Raw genomic sequence first — 18,368 nt, forward strand, 5'->3', positions numbered from 1 at the left:
TTACCGCAATTCTGGCAAATCTAAGAGGCTTAGCTTGAGCTTCTTTCACCTTACTGTGTAGCTGGATTCACATGCTGGTTCCCTTGGGCTATCTAATTCTTCATCTTATTTACTAATTTTTCTAAATACGTGGTAAAGGAATAAGCTGTAGCAATTTGTCCACTAGGCTCAAGCAGCACAAAATCCAAAAATCTATATGACAGCAGCACAACTTACACAATTTCATTGTTGGGTTTCACTGTGTTTGAGAAACCTGTTTGTAAGCAAAGATATCATTGCTTTGATTACACTTTACAGAGTTGTTACTGCTTGCAACTGCAATTCCGCTTAAGATACAAGAGTTGCAGCATTTTTTTCCTATACACCCTGATGCAAAGGTGATCATTCTTGACTGCTTTCATTTCCACATTCTTCCCTTGCTGCTCTACAGAGATGTGTGTGAATTTTTCTATGTAATTTTGTATGCAAGGTTGTTGGGACAATGGTGCTTCCAGGATTTACGGTGAATACCTAAGCACAACATTTGAACATAAAATTTTGAATTACTTGGAGGAATGAAAATAAAGTCTCCTGGTTATGTCCCATTATCCCAAGGTCCTAATACCTTAGCTCAATTTGCATACGCTCCCTAGTTTATTGTCAAGGGATGAATTTATGACGCAAAATGCTTTTCAGCATAGGCAAGGGTATCGCTGTTTTGCCTACTTGCAAAATATGAGTCCATCCATTCTTCAAACAGCCACAAACAGACCTCACTGTAACGCAAAAAGTAAATTTAAATTCTATGCAGAACCTGACATGGAATTAAACAGGTATTTTCAAATCTCTCCCCAAATTGTTTATGTAACATTTGAGTAACTCTGCTCTCTGTTGAAAGTGCAACTATTGAACGTGCTTGAGCCGGGGACTTCAGAGCTACAGGCAGAACTGAAGCTGTGTATCAGCCCTTGCAGGAAAAATAATAGCGATGGGCTTAGCCATATAAATCCCTACAGGACAGGTCTAGTCCTGGGCGCATTATTTGGTTTCTATACATGTAGTATCTATTCTGACCTGAAACAATCAGAAACTTTTAGCAGATTTTAGCAAAACTCAATTTCCGGTATCTCATTAATATCTGGTCAATAAAACATAGAATAATTTCAAAGTAACAATAATTTAAGTCCTTGAGAATAGTGTTGATAAATCAAAAATGCACCTCCAGCAATCCCTATTATTAAAGACACCATAATCAAGGAATTTTGTCTCTAGCAGCAGAAGCTAACTTTAACAAGGCATAATATACAATTTTAAAGACTTTCAGAACAGTATAGATTGTTGTCACAAGTTTGTACAACTCCTGCAACATCAAAGAGAGTCCAAATACATAGCAGCAATGGCACTGCCCTTTTTCTCTGCATTTTGACTGGCCAGGAGCAATCAATAAATTGAAAATACTGAACAAAAGGAATCTTTAGCAAAATTAGAATACAACTGAAAATATTGGCAAGGACTTCCCCCCGTAGCTGGATCCCAAGAACCGCTATATGCGTGTGCTTGTGTGAAGCTGGGGCAGGAAATTGCAACTTTATCCACTGCTTGCCCATTTAAATAAAGCTATAAATGCTAAGAAATAGACCTGCCATTTCACGCATGTGCTTTTGAAGTGGAATTGTTCTGTTTATTATTCCTGTGCCCTCACACCTACAGACAGACTTACAATCTGTGAAAACCATGGGCTAAATGAAGAGGAAAGAGGACTGGAGAAACTGAAAAGTAAGTAACTAGTTTTTCCTTGCCTCAGGAAAAAAACGCACTCACACACAAAGCAATTACCGAAGGATTATTAAACATAAGCAGGCATCTATATTTCCTGTCTCCTCTAAACTTCTGTTGGTGAAAATCAAAGCCTTAAGTTTCAAAACAACCCAAATTATGAAAATAAGTAACATGAAGGGACTCATATTTGACAGCAGATTTATCACTAGATTAATACAATTTTACAGTGATTTCTGATAATTCTGTTCACTTAGATCACTTTGTTTTGAATCTATATATTTGATCAGAATTTGGAAACAACAGAACGTGAACGCCAAGGCAAAACTACCAAAGAAGGATACACAGGAAAAGATCAGGCCCTCTTTATTAGGCTTACTGCTTATATTAATATTGAATATAGAAATAGTCCTCTTTTTTAGGCATTAAAGTAACTATAAGGAGTTATTTTACAGTTCCAAATTTCTTGGGAAAATATTCCTGTAAATTACAGCATTGATCTGTACAGGCAAAGCATTCTTATTTGCATAGTACATATTATTTCATCAGATTACCCTCCCCCCCCCCCCAAAAAAAAAAAAAGACCATAAGGTTTTAGTTTATAGAAATATAACTACAAGCACAAAATGTACATTTCTAGTATTCTTACTGGAGCTCTGCAATCCACTGGAAAGTTGAGAGATTTACGTTCTTCATCCTTTTATACAAAACTTCTAGATTTCATTGCCAAACTCCTGCTCGCTGTTTTTTATCACCAGCATGATCAAAAAACATGAAGTCCTAAGAAGGAAACAAAAAGCAAGCAAAACAAATACTTCTTAAATGTGGTTCTTAGTTCAGAGATCTCCTGGTTGCTTTGCAAGGTATTAAAAGTGCCTTCCTCTGGGAAACCTCAACCGGTGAGAAGAAGTTGGGGGCACCTCTCTCCAGTCCCCCATCACCTGGGTCTCTCAGAATAGGACACCCACCGAGAGAAAGACGTGGTGAAAGACCTACATGGAAACTTTAAATTATCACCAGCCAAAGATATGCTTCTGTTACTCAGGATTCCTGCCTTGACTTTGTTTGACCTGACTCAGTCCCTTCAGTTTTACCTTGAACTGGAGTCCATCATAATGGTGACTATCTTTAGTTTACATCTGGGGCCCCCATTTTCTGTGCCTGGGGTCCTGGGTTGCTCGCACTCACTAACGCTGTACTTCATGCCCGTGGTAGCACACGAACACACACGGCTAAGGAGAACCTGGATTGTGCACAGGGCTGAGGCTGGTGAGAACTTTCCAAACACAAGGTGCTTCACATGCCCCTTTCCTCACCCTCTGCAGCCCTGCCAGCACAGAAGCAGTACACTTTTTGAAGTAGCACCTGATGACCAATTGTACTGGTAAGTGGAAAAGTGAGTGTGCTGCACACTGTTTTCAAAGAGCAAAGTGAGATGCATGGCAGTATCTGACACAGCAGAGTCAGAGTGCGGCTGAAAAGCGCTCTATCAAGTTGGATGCACTTTTCCTCCACAGAAGTCCCTCCCATTAGAAATAACCTCTTTGAGAGCATTTAATCCTGCCCAGCTCACTGCTTCACATGCTTCCAAGGAGAGTCGGGAGGAACTGGCTGCAGCATTCACCTGTCCAGCTCAACAGCTCACAGGCTGCCCTGGCTTTGGGTGGGTCTTTTGGCTATTGCTGATCTGCACTTTTCTGGTTTCACCATCCACATAAACATGCTTGACTACTAATGCGTCGGCACAGAGTCTTCCCTTTACAGGGTTTCTCAGTCCCATCATATACGAAGCCCTCCTTAAATGCAGTTAGCACTTCGTGTAGTCTAGAATAAGCCTGTTATCTGAAATAATTCTTTGTTGCCCTCCATGGTTACTTTTACACACGGAAAGTTCACAACAAGCTGTCGCCCACTGCAGGGAGCTCAGAGTCAAATCCTTTACCAGCGCAATTTCAACATGGAGATGAAAAAATCAGTTCACATTCAGGTATTAGTGAATGACAGACTTACGATAAGGAAGCAAGCACCGATCATGACAGCTTTCATTTTTACATCAAGGTCCATTGGGAATGTGATTCCAAAGTTATCTGCATCTGTAACGGCTTCTTTCAAAAGCCCAGTCCACTGCTTAGAGATCCTCCCGACAGCACAGCTCTCATCCACAGACTTCACCTAGTTTAATATAAAATTAAAAAACCAACATCAAATCTGTCACTCATAATACTACCAAATCCTTTTCATAATAGATCCATTTGAAAGCTTCAGACTGCGTTATTTGAATTAATGCAGTCACTGCGTGCAACCGTTTGTACCAAAGGCAACCCTGACTATCAGAAAGTCAGTCTTAAGTAGCAGAGACATGAACTTAGTTCTCAACCTGCCTGTGGAGTTCGATGCTTTAATGGTGTTGGAAGACAGCTACCACACGCACGCACACACACACCCTGCTGGAAGTGTTGTCTTTTAGCCAAGAGAGTGAATTAGTTTCTCCTGTCATGTATCAGGAACCGCTTAAGTGAAAATTAAACAAATTACATTCTTCTGTTCCAAAGCAGAGATTAGCCCTTCGTCAACATGACGTTTCCTAAAGGTAGATTCAGTCTTAAGGGTCATGTGAAAGACTAGTCCCCAAAATAAAATAATACTACATTTGCGTTAGCAACTACTTGCAACATCACTTTAAATACTGAATGGTAGGCTAGTGTATCTACTACTTCATGTGTACAAATGTAATAATGCATTAATCACTATTATTTTTAAGTGAAAGTTGTAATGCTTTGGTCGTTCAAATCTATATTGTAGGTCTAAATTATCTTGATTTACTTGATCATCAAATCATTATTAAATGATTGAATGAGTGGCTGTAGGAATTCATTTTAATAAATATCTGATACAGCTGAGAATAACATTTTTGCTAGGGCCTGACATTTTGCTGCTAAATATTTCAATCAATAGATTTGTATGCAACCACAGGGAATCAGTCTCACTGATCATTGATGAGTGACTTTAAGATGTCATTTCTGGAAGTTTGTCTGGCTTATCTAGAGTAATCTAGATATCCAGAGAAGTTAATTGATTATACTCCCATTGAAAGATTATGTACTAATTACTTAATACATAAAATAGTTCAGTTGACAGGTAATAAGTCCAGCAACAAACTTATCAAACTACTATCGGAAAGAAGATATATATACAAACAATTTTTAGCATTGCATACCTCAAAATTAACATCCTCACAACAGCTGCAGACAACACATGGGCCAGAGATTTTCAGTATGTCCATCCTTTTCTCATCTTGAATGGTAAACTTTGGCAGGCAGGCATGCCAGTTCTGGACAACGTAACCAACTGGTGTTCCTGGAGGCGCCTGAACTTCTAGCTTCACAGGAAAAAGAAAACCTCCACGTGAATGTTCATGCTTTGATATGTTTGTTAGACAAAATCCACACTAGCGCATAAACCAAACACTTTTTCCACAACAATCTGGCTTTCCAATGCATGAAGCTGCATGGGGGTTTCTGTGAACACTTTCAGAAAACCACACAAAAATTGCAGACCTCATATGCAACTTTTGCCTTCACAGGAAAAAATAAGATGGTCCTAAGGCTATATGTACACAAGCTCTATGTCTACAGTAGAAAGATCAAAGTCTAGTGAAAGGCTGCGAGCATCCTGAAAGCATTCAGTGAAGACTTCACAGGATGCAGCTACTAGAAATCCCTCAGTAAGAGCTCTGAGTAGGCTCAGATTTGAGGCTTCAGAAGTTGCATCACCCTATAATTATTTTAATACTAAAAAAGCTCATCAATTCACGTGTTGAATTCCACTACAGCTTTTACAGCAGTAGAGTGAAAACTCTAGCTGTTATTTTATGAAAGCTCTTGTCCAGCTCTCACACCAGAAGTTCATCTCCAGCACAGATTTCGGCACTAGCCACAAGTTCCCTGACATGCTGTAGAATCCAATTTCTCATTACCGTAATCAGAACTGGCCAGAGTGAACCTAAGTGTTGCAGCACACTAGCTTTTTCCCAGACCAAGGAGACCCCATGCACAAATCCCACAAAACCCGACTTGTTTCACTTCACCTCCTGATTCAAGACAACCCCATCCTAAAACTGCAGAGGTGGACCATGTCCCACGTGAAGGAAGATGCTGAGAGGGAGCAACTCACTTCCTGTAAGCAGCAGGGAAAGCAGCACGAAGAACACCGGAGGGGTCTCTCCAGTGTTATCACCTCGTGGCCCAGGTTGTCTGTGATGTGAATGGTGAAGGGTCGTGATGGCCCGCAGCAATTCCTGGTACAGCAGTCAGTGTCCTCTGCTGCAAAGTACACCCTTTGCCCCAGAGTATTCTTGATTTCATATTTGTTTTTTGTTTCAAAGCCAGTCAAAACTGAAAAACAGGGACAGAATTGTTAAGTTTCTGAGGTGCGTCTGGTCAGAAAAGTCACCGTGCTAACTCTAAAGCTACCCTTTGGGAAGGCAGCCCCCACTCGAAGTCTGTCAGAGGCAGCTACTGGTGAAGGGAAGCGGTGGGGAAGGACCCTCGAGCAGAGCAGCCTGACAGAGTTCAGAGAGGAGAAGCCACCATGAACATGGCAACACGGAAAGAGCATGGAGATATCCAACAGTCCCCTCCCACCAGATATGGACACCTACTGCCAGAGCAAGCACCGTAATTATAAATAACACAGCATGGAAGATTCCCAGGGAAGAGCTGAAGGCATGAGAATTAAGGAAACTTGTGAATTTGGGGGTGACGCAAGAAAAGGGCTCTAGAGGGCCCAAATACATTCAGAAGGAGAAGGCCACAAGAACAAAGCCTCACGGTCAAGAATCACAGCAGCACAAATAGAAAACAAGAGCCAGGACAGAAATTTTGATTAATTTCGCTAACAAATCAAAGTACTCTTTGAAGCATTATGGAAAGAAAATGCAGCAGCATTAAGTGTCAGCACAGACGGACGGTACATTTTATTTCTTCTGTTTGAAAGACACTGATAACATGACTTTGATGATCTTAAAGTGAACGGAATGAGGGGAGCAGAAGGAAAGCACTTCAATTCGCTAAAACAGCAGGATTGCTTGGAAACGAGATTGCAGCCGCATGGCAGTCTATGGAACTAGATAGAGTAAGAGAGGACAGAAAAGAAGATTTTTAAGTAGGGAAGAGAGGCAAGTAGAAATCATGGGAATGAGTAACATGGGAAACGTGTGACTTCAGCTATAACTAGCTACTAAGATTATTCAGTCGCATTGCTATGTATCTTTTAAGGTATAGAACATGCTTAAAATCCTCCACCCTCCTATTTTCTCCTTCCTCTCCTCCACAGCTTTTGCAGGAATTGAGACAGATAACAGGCAGGAAAGAGAAAGGCAGCAATCCCCCTTAAACACGTAGTGTCAAAGAAAGTCTAAATTTTACCATTCTTGGGATTATTAGATTTTAAAATTTCTCTGTTATAAATACTTTTCACTTACTCTCGAGAAGTTCAATTTGCTGATGAATTAATATCTGGTCAATCTGTTCGTGGTTGAAAAATTAAACAGAATAAATAGTTAACGAGTTGTAACTGAGAGAAATCTAGTTTTAAGAAGCATTGTTGTTTCATTTCAGAATGCAGATTTATGGATCAACACATTGTCTAGAGGCAGAACACCTACTGGTATAGCTGTGGAAGTAGATCATGTCCCCCCTTGTCCTGTCCTCTGTTAATTTAGCAGAACAGTGTTTCAGAGCATTGGGGCAGAGGCCAGAAGTTGTACCCAAGCTGGTCTGGTGACAAGCAGGCAGGGCGCGTGTGCCTGTGCTCCTTGCAGGACTCGAGGTAGCTCAGCTACAGAGCCTGAGCGAGCATCCCACACCACATATCCCAGCCGCCTACCTCGGGGCTCCCTACACACAATAGCAGGAAACTGAGAAATTTTCGAGCGGAAGCTCAGCTACTGCTCAGCTCTGAGTAAAACTCAAGAAAAATCAGCCTCCCCTCGCTGGCAACAACACATCAGTGTTAAGCTGCGATATCTTCTCCCAGTGGTGAGATGAACTGTACTTTTACAGTACAAGGACATATCTGTCCTGCAATGTGGAAACAACTCTTGTTTTGCTATTAGCATTCTCTACGTTGTGAAGCCTGACTAGCACCTCTCCTAACGACATTACGAAGAGGTGTGAAGAAAGCATCATGCAGAAAATTAAGCACCACTAATGTGCTACAGTTGCCCATATTATATCTATTTATTACATACACCTTGCCAAATCACATTACATCCCACAAATAGTAGCTTCAGAAATGGGAAGGATGTATGATAGCCCTGAGCCGCCTTTAGAATCACAGAATTGCCTAGGTTGGCAGGGACCTTTCAGACCATGTAGTCCAAACTTCAACCTAACTCTTGACAAAAACCATCACTAAACCATATCTCTAAGCACTATGTCTACCCATCTTTTAAATACCTCCAGGGATGGTGCCTCAACCACTTCCCTGGGCAGCCTCTTCCAATGCTTAATAATGCTTTCAGTGTAAAAATTTTTCCTAATATCCAGTCTAAACCTCCCCTGGCGCAACTTCAGGCCGTTTCCTCTTATCCTATCACCCATTACTTGGGAGAAGAGACCAACCCCCACCTCTCAACCTCCTTTCAGGCAGTTGTAGAGAGCGATGAGGTCTCCTCTTAGCCTCCTTTAGCATCTCACTTGGCAGAAGAGCACTCCATGAAGTGCTTCAGCCGTAACAGGCACCTCCACACTCAAATATGCATCACCCACTACTAAAGGCTTCACTTAGTAGCCCAAAATGGCAACCTGCATAGCTGCAACAAAGCCAGATGCTTTTTTTAACTATTTCATAGATGCAGGCTGCTTCTCAGGTGAACACCTGTTCTCTGGGGAAGGAGGAAGGGTGCAGGTACCTGTGTGAGGTATTCCAGTCCAGGAGGACAGTTGGGAAAAGGAGGAGGGACTGGCATCCAGATTGCCCCCTCCTGCATGACGGGCTGGTTCTGGATGGGTGGACCAGCAAATCCGGGTGGAACAGCAAATCCAGGTGGAACTGGACTCATGGCCTGTAGCTGGAAGCCATAGCTCCCCGCATCTGCGACACCTGGTGCTGTAAGAGAGATGCAGTTATGAAACTTAGATGTTGGAAAAGGATTGCTCCATGGATCTTCGAAAGATTCATTTGTTTACTATTTTGACCTATGAAGATCCTTATACCAACAATATATTTCACTTATGAATACTGCAGCTTTTGTGAGGGAAGTTACACTGGATTGGCATGTTCTAATCCCTCCAGACAAAACCAAACAAAATAAATAAATGTATAGTTCTTGAATATAACAGAAGTTTTATTCACATAAAGATAGGCTATCTAAAAATTAGAAATAAATATATGAAGTAGGGAAGACAGAATACCTTTAAAAACATGAATAGTATTGGCATTTACGAGTTGTCAGTTGAGCAAATGAGGCGTCTTAAGATAAAATTTTCCCGGAATTATACCTTCTACTTATATGATAGGAAACGTCCTTTAAGCAAAGATTATCTCCAGGTTTCAAACCACGTAACTGTTATCTAAAAACTGCACTTTCTCATTTGTTTAATGGATTCTCTTTCAAAACCCAGGAAATCCACAACTCCCTTCATGGAGAAGATGTGGAACTGTTTTCTTCCTTGGTACACATTTTGTGAACATCAAGTAAGTCTCCTCCGGTTAGCACTCTATAGGAAACACAACCTCTCAGGAAGCACTTCAGGGTCCAGTCGCTCAGCACCCACCAGATGGCACAGGCAGCACTGCCTCAGTGCTCACCACCATCCCATGTCCCCAGGCTGTGCTCAGCACCCGGCCTTGCCTGGGTACCGTCCCGCAGAACACGGCCTTTGCTACAGAGATGCTTTATGACCTTGTGGCTAAAGGTGTTATTGAAAGTTACAGAACAAGAATTGTATTTTTTTCATCATTTAATACTTTCCTGATAGGCTGACAAGGCCTTCAATCTGAAGCAGAGGAATTCTACATTTTACTCAGAAGCAAGCACAACGCAGAAGCCGCAAAAAATATTTTTGTAGAGCCGTACAAAGACGAATAGTTCAAGAGCTGCTGACCTGAAGACTTATCTTTAGCCCAAATCATCTCAGCACCAATGTTTCACACTACGTTACAAAACTTGGACTGCACCACGTGAGAGCTCATGCGGTGGCCATAAGCGGGACAATACCTCAGGTGATGTGAGCAGCTGTGGCTTAAAACGCACAGGTGGTGCAATCCCTCACCCCAGAGAAGGACCTGCCCTTATGGAATACAAAATTTTAGGTCGGAGCACAGGCTTTGCACACAAACTGAGTGTCTACTGCTATCGTGTGCAAGTGTGCGCACATACAATTATTCCAGGTGAAAAATGCTCCCCGAGCTCCATTGCACGGGCAGCGCGTCCCCATTCCCCGCTGAAGTACAGACCTCAGAGTGCCTTGCCACAAGATGCACAACTTTTAACTGGTGAACCGCACAGTAACTTGGGCCAAACTTTTTGCATTTTATCTACAACCTATGCTTTGAACTTGATTGTTAGAAATTGCTCATTGTGGTTCAGTTCTTCAGAACGCAATTAGTTACCAGCACGTGAGAAGCTATTTACGAGTGCTGCATTTTGAACGGAGAACAGAAAATGACGCAGAAGAAGAGAAAAGCAAATGCCTGAAAGCGTAAGTGTAATTACAGCAACAAAGTAGGGAACAGGAACAGAACACATGGACCAACAGAACTGAAAGAAAAAAACAATTCTTCAGTTCTTGATTTGTAGAGGAAAATAAAGTGAAAACCTGAAATAACATCTTAATTAAAAAATCTGATCATCAGCAAGAAGCTGCCACACATTAATTGCTTTGCATCGGTAACACCACCCTAACAAACTCCTCACAGTGACCACTGAGGAACGTTTTTAACTTCCACCACTATTGGTACTGCTTAGCACATACCAACATGTAGCACCAAGAAGGAAAGATGATGACTTTTCAGCAAAACAGAAATTAACAGAAGCTGTACACAATTAACAGCAGAAAAGTAAATCAGAGATGGTCCCCCTTGTGCAACCTCCTACCTCCCGTGCTTATTTCCTAACAGTACAGCAGATCCGTAGCCAAGCAACCTACCTTGGTAAATCCCGGGTGCCTGCTGAGGGTAGTCACAAGGGGCTTGATTTCCTGGTGCATAGCCAGCATTTGAAAATCCAGGTGCTGGTGCAGGTTTATGTGCTGGAAGAATGGAACATACGCTTTGAGTATTGCTCATTTCCTCCTACCCTAGGGTGAAAGATCCCCAACATCGCCTCCTTTTTCAGAGCAGACACATAACAAAATTAAGCAGCTGTTTTCTGTATAGCAAAAACTGTACAACAAGCTCATATTTATGCACAACATGAATATTAAACATCATACATGATATCACAAAGATGACACAGAGTCGTTTAGCTTGGGAGGGATCTCTTGAGATCACCTGGTCCAACCCCAGCTCAAGCAGGGTCAGTTCACTCTCTGGATGAGAGGTGCCTTTGTTCATTTATATTTAGAAGGAGGCTTTAATGCAAAGAATTGCCAGGGAACAGAACAGACTGGTAATGAGCCATTCGCCACTATATAGATTATTTTCTCCCAATTTCTTCAAGTTAGGACTATACTGATGCCTCACCAGCAGACTCAGAGGGTTATGGATTTAAAAAACGTTAACCAAGTTCAGTTTGTAAGTAGAAATAACTTGAATTTCAAGACTATTTATTTTTTTATTTTATTTTACTTCAGAAATCAAGATCAGAAAATGTAAGCTACGTGTTCTGTAAATGATTCAATTTTAAAATGTAAACAATCTCAATTTAAAACATTAATACATATTTCATAAAATTAGAAGGTAAACTAATAAGTACGCTGATATTGCTTCAACACCTCGGAAGGACTCATGTTATCTTTTGTTAATATCAGAGATTACATTTTGGTTATATTTTACTCACCTTGCATTGCCGTGGATCTGCTTATAATTGTTCTGCAAAACAACATTTTTATTTCATGATTTTTTAAATATATAATTTCACACAGGAGTTATTCAGAGTTTTCTATTTATTAATAAAAGATACTTGCCTACCTAAACCATATAGGAAAGCTGAATTACAAATACAAGCTAAAATAACTTTAAATATCTCAGCTTCTTTCTAGGCCATGTCTCCACCACAAGGTAAGCCTGCATTGTCTATGCCTGCATCCATGCTTTCAGTATCCTGAACTCACCCTCAACTGAGAGGGAAGCATTGGGATGTGCAATTACTTCATTGCAGTGCAGGACTCCATTGTGCAGCCATTCGGAAACATCATGCAATTGATGTGAACAAGTTACTACAGTAATTTCAGAGTGACTGGTTTAGTGCATTGACGTTGGACTACAAAACCAGCTTGGGTAAATCCTGGAGCAGCCGAAATGCCATACTACCACCTATTCACTTCTTTATACTATTCTACTTCTTAAGCGCTACTTAAGCACTACTAAAGACCACGTATGCAATTTTTGTCTCCACACAATAACAAAGGGTGGGCTTGCACAGGCGAGTGGGCTTCCACAGCAGAATATCATGACTGAAAGGGCCAACTGCTTGTCTTTTCCTATCTACTCTTCCAGTGTTGCCAAAAGGAGCTTAAAAAAAAAAGGCAGAAAGAACACTTACTGATACCAGCATCATCGAATCATAGGATGGTTTGGATTGGAAAGGACCTTAAAGATCATCTTGTTCCAACCCTCCTGCTCTTGGCAGGGACACCTCCCACTAGACCAGGCTGCTCAAAGCCCCATCCAGCTTGGCCTTGAACACCTCCAGGGATGGGGCATCCACAGCTTCTCTGGGCAACCTGTGCCAATGCCTCGCCACCCTCATCGTAAAGAATTTCTTCCTAATATCCAATCTAAATCTGCCCTCCTTCAGTTTGAAACCGTTACCCCTTGTCCTATCACTCCACTCCCTGATAAGCAGTCCCTCCCCATCCTTCCTGTAGGCCCCCTTTGGGTACTGGAAGGGGCTATAAGGTGTCCCCGGAGCCTTCTCTTCTCCAGGCTGAACAACCCCAACCCTCTCAGCCTGTCCTCATAGCAGAGGTGCTACAGACCTCTGATCATCATGATCAACCTTGAGAGAGAAAAAAGAGGAAAAATGCTGTTCCTTTGTAATGGAGTTAAAATTCCACAGAATTAAAGGAAAAAAAAAAAAAGTGCTTCATCAAGTAGAAGTCTATTGCTGAATTAATTTTGGTTCAACAAAAACAGTAGCTGCATGAATCCCTTGAGCTACGCTGGCCACATGCTACAGCCTGAATTCACAACGTAAATCGAGAGTAAGTTGTATGGGAATGAATAAGCTGGCCACGGTGTTCCAGAAGAAGCAGGTGTATATCTTTGCATACATCTTACGAAAAGCTTTTACAAGGCCCTGAGCAATCTCATCTAAATTTAAATTTAGGCTGACCTCCAAAGGTTACCCTTTCCAAGCTACGTTATACTGGAATTATAAGGGCCCTTCACATCCGATTACATTACCTGAGGTATTTGCTGATCAAACATTCCCCAAATTCCCCCAGTGGGAGTGCAGAAGGAGAGAGGAGGCTGGGGACCAGGCTACGGCTCCCACCACCTCACCCCTCACTGGGGCTATTTTGGCCTAGGGCTGCACCAGAAAAAGCAGCTGTGTTTTGCCCTTTCCTGACAGTAACTCCTAGCTCTGGGTCCAATCTCCCAAAGGGAGTACAGATGACATATAAATATCCTCTCTTCTCTGGAAGAGGGGACATACCTGGGTCCAGCTTTACACAAGGAAACGCAGAAGCAGTTTTGCTGGCAGGAAGGAAGCACAGGGAGACTAAGAATGCTTCCTGCAAAGCAGCTGTTTGGTAATGAATAATCCTTATGAAATACAGTCTCTGGATGGCCTGAGGTCCCTGCGCTGCGCCTGCGCGCCGGCAGTGGGACAGGCAGGGGCTGCCCGCCCTGCACACAGCCAGCTGCCTCCCCTAAAACACAGCCTGAACCCCGCAGCGTGGCTTCCAGCGGCAGCTACTACACTGCGGGGAGGAATCGAAAGGCAAAAGAACTGCCACACACACCCCCACACACACACCAGTCCTTCGACTGCCAAGACTGGCCATTCAGCTGGGGGTTATCAAGCTGACAGCAGACCCCCACACCTCAGTTGCTGTACTGCTCGCGAGATAAAGGGACTCACATCAAGAAGTCCCATTCTTCATACCCTGTCCCTATACGTTGTACTATCTAGAACCCCTATTGCCAGCCTTCCTCCTCATCCATAGTGGTTCCCAGACTTTTTTCCTTTGCAGTCAACCGCTGCGATAGCCTAAACCAGCACCAGCACATCCAGCCAGATCCTCACTTTCTCTTTACTTTCTTGAATCATTACTCAAATGGGTAACAGGGAAGCAACCCTCAGAGGCATTTGGGTACCCAGGCACGGCGGTTTCCCCCCTCCGAGAATTTAGAGCCTGGGCGCTTAAGAACAACCAAAAACTTTTGGGAGGGAAATCGAGGAAAAACCGGTTCCAAAGGAAGTCAGAACAAAGCTGCTCTAGTTCGGAAACCAGTAAGGAAATAACATCCCTAGACTGTTCCTTTTTAAGGAATGGCAGAATGCCCACATTTCTCTTCAGTCGCTTTCTCATTTTCAGAACTGCATTACACAACTACAATTCCCTTACCCTGATGCACATCATTAGATATGCTGCAACTGATTTAGAAAGGCCTTAATTCAGTTAACTACAGAACTTCTGTTTTTTGTCAGAAAAACAATACACTAGCATGACATTCCGTTTTGTTTCTTGTCTAGCTCACTAACATACTCCCAAGAGCATATTGACATAAGCTGCCAAGCACAAATATCACGCATGGAGCTATTTAAATACCAAGCCAGCCCTTTCCAAGAAGGTTTATGAATCAAAAAATAGACTTAGAAAGCCAAATAGCTGCGAGGCATGCATTAGTTCACCCTAGCTAGCTTTGTGGCGCTTCTTTTCATCATCACATTATATTAGACTATTGAGCCACTAGATTTTAACCTTGACTGCTGGAGAAACAGTATAGTTAAAAATACTCTAGTTGATCTAATTAAGCACGTTATTTTCTGGTAAAGTTAACAAAATAGCCTTCAGAAAAGGAATGAAACGAACTGTAAGCTGACAACATTATTTCGTTCTGTTGCAGTAAGGTACCTCCTCCCCTTACGTAGACACCTCTCCTGAAACCTGGGAGCCCCCTGAGAGCCAAAAGCACAGATGCCACTCTGGGTACCCGGCGTCAGGGAGAGGAGGGCACATCTCTAACGCTGCCCGCCTCCCTGCTGGGTGCCAGGGCCACCATCGCCCGAACCATGCCTGCTGCTCTCCTCTCTCCGGAGTGGGGCTCTCGCAGGACAGCTTTGGCAGACAGATCCTTTCCTTCCATCAGCCTTTGTAACCAAGTTACTTTGCTAACGAGAGACTCTGCCTAATTTACGCACGCAATCCCCAACTGGAAAACGCGGCCCTTCTAATCAGCAGGTCCATTTCACGGCCCTTCTTATCATTGTAACGAAAATATAGCAGATACCCGGAAGAACCACCTAGAAGAAACCATATACGGTGAAGGCACTTATACTCACAGCAAAAAGGAAAAATAAAAAACTAGCCGTTCCCGAAGCCGATCCCGCAGCGAACCCGGCCGCCGGCCGCCCCGCCCCGCCCCGCCCCGCCCCGCCGCCTCCGTCCCCGTCGCGTCCCGGCGCTGCCGGAAAACCCGGCGCTGCGGGCGGGGGCCGCCCGAGGCCGCCCCCTCTCAGGGCAGCGCAGGGGCGGGGAGCCGGCACAGTTCCTTGTTTCCAGTACAAAAAAAAAAAAAAAAATAAAAAAAAAATCAACCGTGCCCAAAACCACGGCCGTTTCGCCGCAAAGGGCTCCACCGTTGCTGGGGGCAACGGCGTTCGTGAGCGCTGCGGGCTCAGGGAGCGCTGTTCCCTTGCCGTAGCAGGGGAACAGAAGGACAAATATTTTCGTAAAATTAAGTGATGCAGTACTTCTAGACGGTTTTCTTGCAAAGCCAGAAATTTAAGGTAGTAATGTCTCAGTGTAACTGTTACAACTGAAATAACAACATGAGGCTGGTGAGACACTGGCACAGGTTGCCCAGGGAAGTTGTGGATGCCCCATCCCTGGAGGTGTTCAAGGCCAGGCTGGATGGGGCTCTGAGCAGCCTGGTCTGGTGGGAGGTGTCCCTGCCCATGGCAGGGGGTTGGAACTAGATGGTCTTCAGGGTCCCTTCCAACCCGAACCATTCTGTGAGTCTGTGGTGTTCTTTCATTAAGAAGGTCGGGCAGTACAAACCTGCCCATGTAACTATTGCCTTTTCTGTGTATACCAAATTATTGTTCACAGTAAAGTATAATCCTAAAAAAAAAGTCTTAGGTTTCCTATAATATTGACACTATCACCTTCTCCTGTCTGAAGAAGCTTTCACTCTGACCTAAATGTTCAAAGACAGCTGGTTTCCGTGAAATAACTGTCAATTAAAAAAAAAATCAAACCAAACACAACAACAACAAAAAAAAACGCAAACCTAATCCTTTGATTGGTGCTTACCCCAATGCACTAGTCAGTTCAGGAGAGATTTTCTGAACACACGGGTGATTTGAGGGAATTATTACCTTACCTTTGGTTCATTCTAATGTTTGATACTACATTAATACTTATCGGTATGATACTATTTGGAGAAAACCAGACAGTGCCGTGCATTCATACTGCTTGAGGAAACACCTTTTAAGTCTGAAAAGGTCCAAAGTTTCTAAAAGTTTCCTATAACTTTTAAAGTGGTTTTGTTTATTTAGTTATTTATTTTTATTTCAGAAACACTTGCATCTAGATAATTACCCCAAAAATGAGTCTTACAAAAAGGGACAGTTTCATGATGCTGAATCCAGACATACAAGATTATGAGAACTGGGGTAAGGGACAGGGGCACCTATTAATTTGTTTACTCTTTTGATAACAAATTTAACTGTATGAGGTGAAGCCCATGAAGGATAGACAATACTTTAATTTCAAATCTGACTGTATACAAGTATATTTTGTGTGTGGTCCCAAGTTTACTGTGATCTCCTGGTTCCATGTGGGCTCTGTGGAGCCACACACCATCCTTAATCCATTAGCAACACTTCCGTGATGAAGAATGGGGAGGCCCAAAATGAGAGTACCAGGAGAGATGCTGAAGGACTCTCGTGTACAAGCAGTGGAGTTTTAGACCCAGATGATCACTTTAAAACAAGGGTTTCTGTTAAATAAATTTTACCCTAAAATTATTTAAAAAAAAAAAAACAAACCAAAAAACAAAAAGAAACCCCAAACCAAACCAAACAAACAGAAAAGCCCCAACCATACTTCTGTATCTCAAAGTGACCCATTTGTGGTGAATTTGTTGTTGGATCATGTAAAATTAAGACAGGGAAGTGTTAAATCCTTAGTGTTAAATCTAAAAAACCTCAGCTTTTTAAGAAAGAAGCTATTTTGTCATAAAATATGTTGTATATTACAAATATTTTCACGTTAAAGATGATCAAAAGATGCAGTTAACATCAATGTGACATAGATAAGCCATGAATATATTAAACTTAAACGCCTGATTTTATAAGGGTCATTGTAAATTTACGCAATGTTTGTTAATGATCATCATAAAACATTCCAGGGCTACAAAGAAACATATTATAATATATTGCGTAAAACATATTGCAGAGCATTGGCTGATGGAGACATTTCTTTAAATGTCACTGTTAAGATTCACATGAAAGTCCTATTGTCTGCAAACGCGTAGTCTATATTTTTACTGTAATGTATTTTCATTTACTTGTTAGTGAGTTTTTAATCTTTAGATTCTATAAAACCAATTACATTCTAGATTTTTTCCTAACATATTACAGTGAATAATAAAATATTTTCATGAGTTTTAAATATAATGCTTAATTCTCCTGCTAACTTCTTCAATATTTTTGGTTCACAGACCATTCAATAAATATGATAAACTGAGATTTAAAAATAGCATAACATAACATAAAAAAATTAGGGTCTTTTAAACTTCTGTTCATATTGTTGAAAGTCATGTCTTTCATTCTTCAGAAGCCTTTGGATATTATTACATGTACAATGTGTACAGGTGCAGATAAAACCTAATGAAATGCAATATGCAGGCCTTATTTTCAGCATAGCGAAATTATAAAACAAAGCAAAGAATGGTTCTGTTCTGTCAAAGGATCCAAATAATGGATCTATAGTAGCAAAATGCACTTTTGATATTTCCATCTGTAGGCTGCCACTATCCTTGTCTTTCGTTATACATTCCTACTCCTCAAGTTTCAGGGCTACTTCCAGACAAGTACTAGTTACCTATGAAGAAGGTAATCTGGTTTGATAGATGACTAGAAACAAAAATGTGTGATGTTTTCACAAGAAGTGAAAAAGATCGTCTGCTCCTCCTGTGTTAGGGACGAGCTAGCTAATTCTTAAAATCGGTTGATCACAGTGCCAAGGGGGCTATAATAAGTAGCATCATTC

At 42.0% G+C, this 18,368-nt stretch overlaps 1 protein-coding gene across 2 annotated transcripts; it reads right to left on the reverse strand.

The window, feature by feature from the left end:
- Positions 1-2,096: 2,096 nt before the first annotated feature.
- Positions 2,097-15,517, reverse strand: PLSCR1 (phospholipid scramblase 1). 2 transcript variants are annotated; one of them, XM_054206452.1, is made up of 8 exons: positions 15,434-15,517; positions 10,908-11,009; positions 8,669-8,865; positions 7,238-7,280; positions 5,929-6,149; positions 4,973-5,134; positions 3,766-3,927; positions 2,097-2,535 (listed from the first exon to the last, which is right to left on the reverse strand). In XM_054206452.1, exons 3-8 carry the CDS (start codon positions 8,816-8,818, stop codon positions 2,476-2,478), a joined length of 798 nt encoding a protein of 265 aa, XP_054062427.1. In that variant the 5' UTR covers positions 8,819-8,865; positions 10,908-11,009; positions 15,434-15,517; the 3' UTR covers positions 2,097-2,475. The 2 variants fall into 2 exon arrangements, with proteins under 2 accessions (XP_054062427.1, XP_054062425.1); XM_054206450.1 differs by lacking the exon at positions 15,434-15,517 and adding an exon at positions 11,759-11,819.
- Between the last annotated feature and the right edge of the window lie 2,851 nt (positions 15,518-18,368).

This window comes from Rissa tridactyla, chromosome 6 (genome assembly GCF_028500815.1).
Source record: "Rissa tridactyla isolate bRisTri1 chromosome 6, bRisTri1.patW.cur.20221130, whole genome shotgun sequence".
In the NCBI taxonomy this organism is placed as follows: domain Eukaryota; kingdom Metazoa; phylum Chordata; class Aves; order Charadriiformes; family Laridae; genus Rissa; species Rissa tridactyla.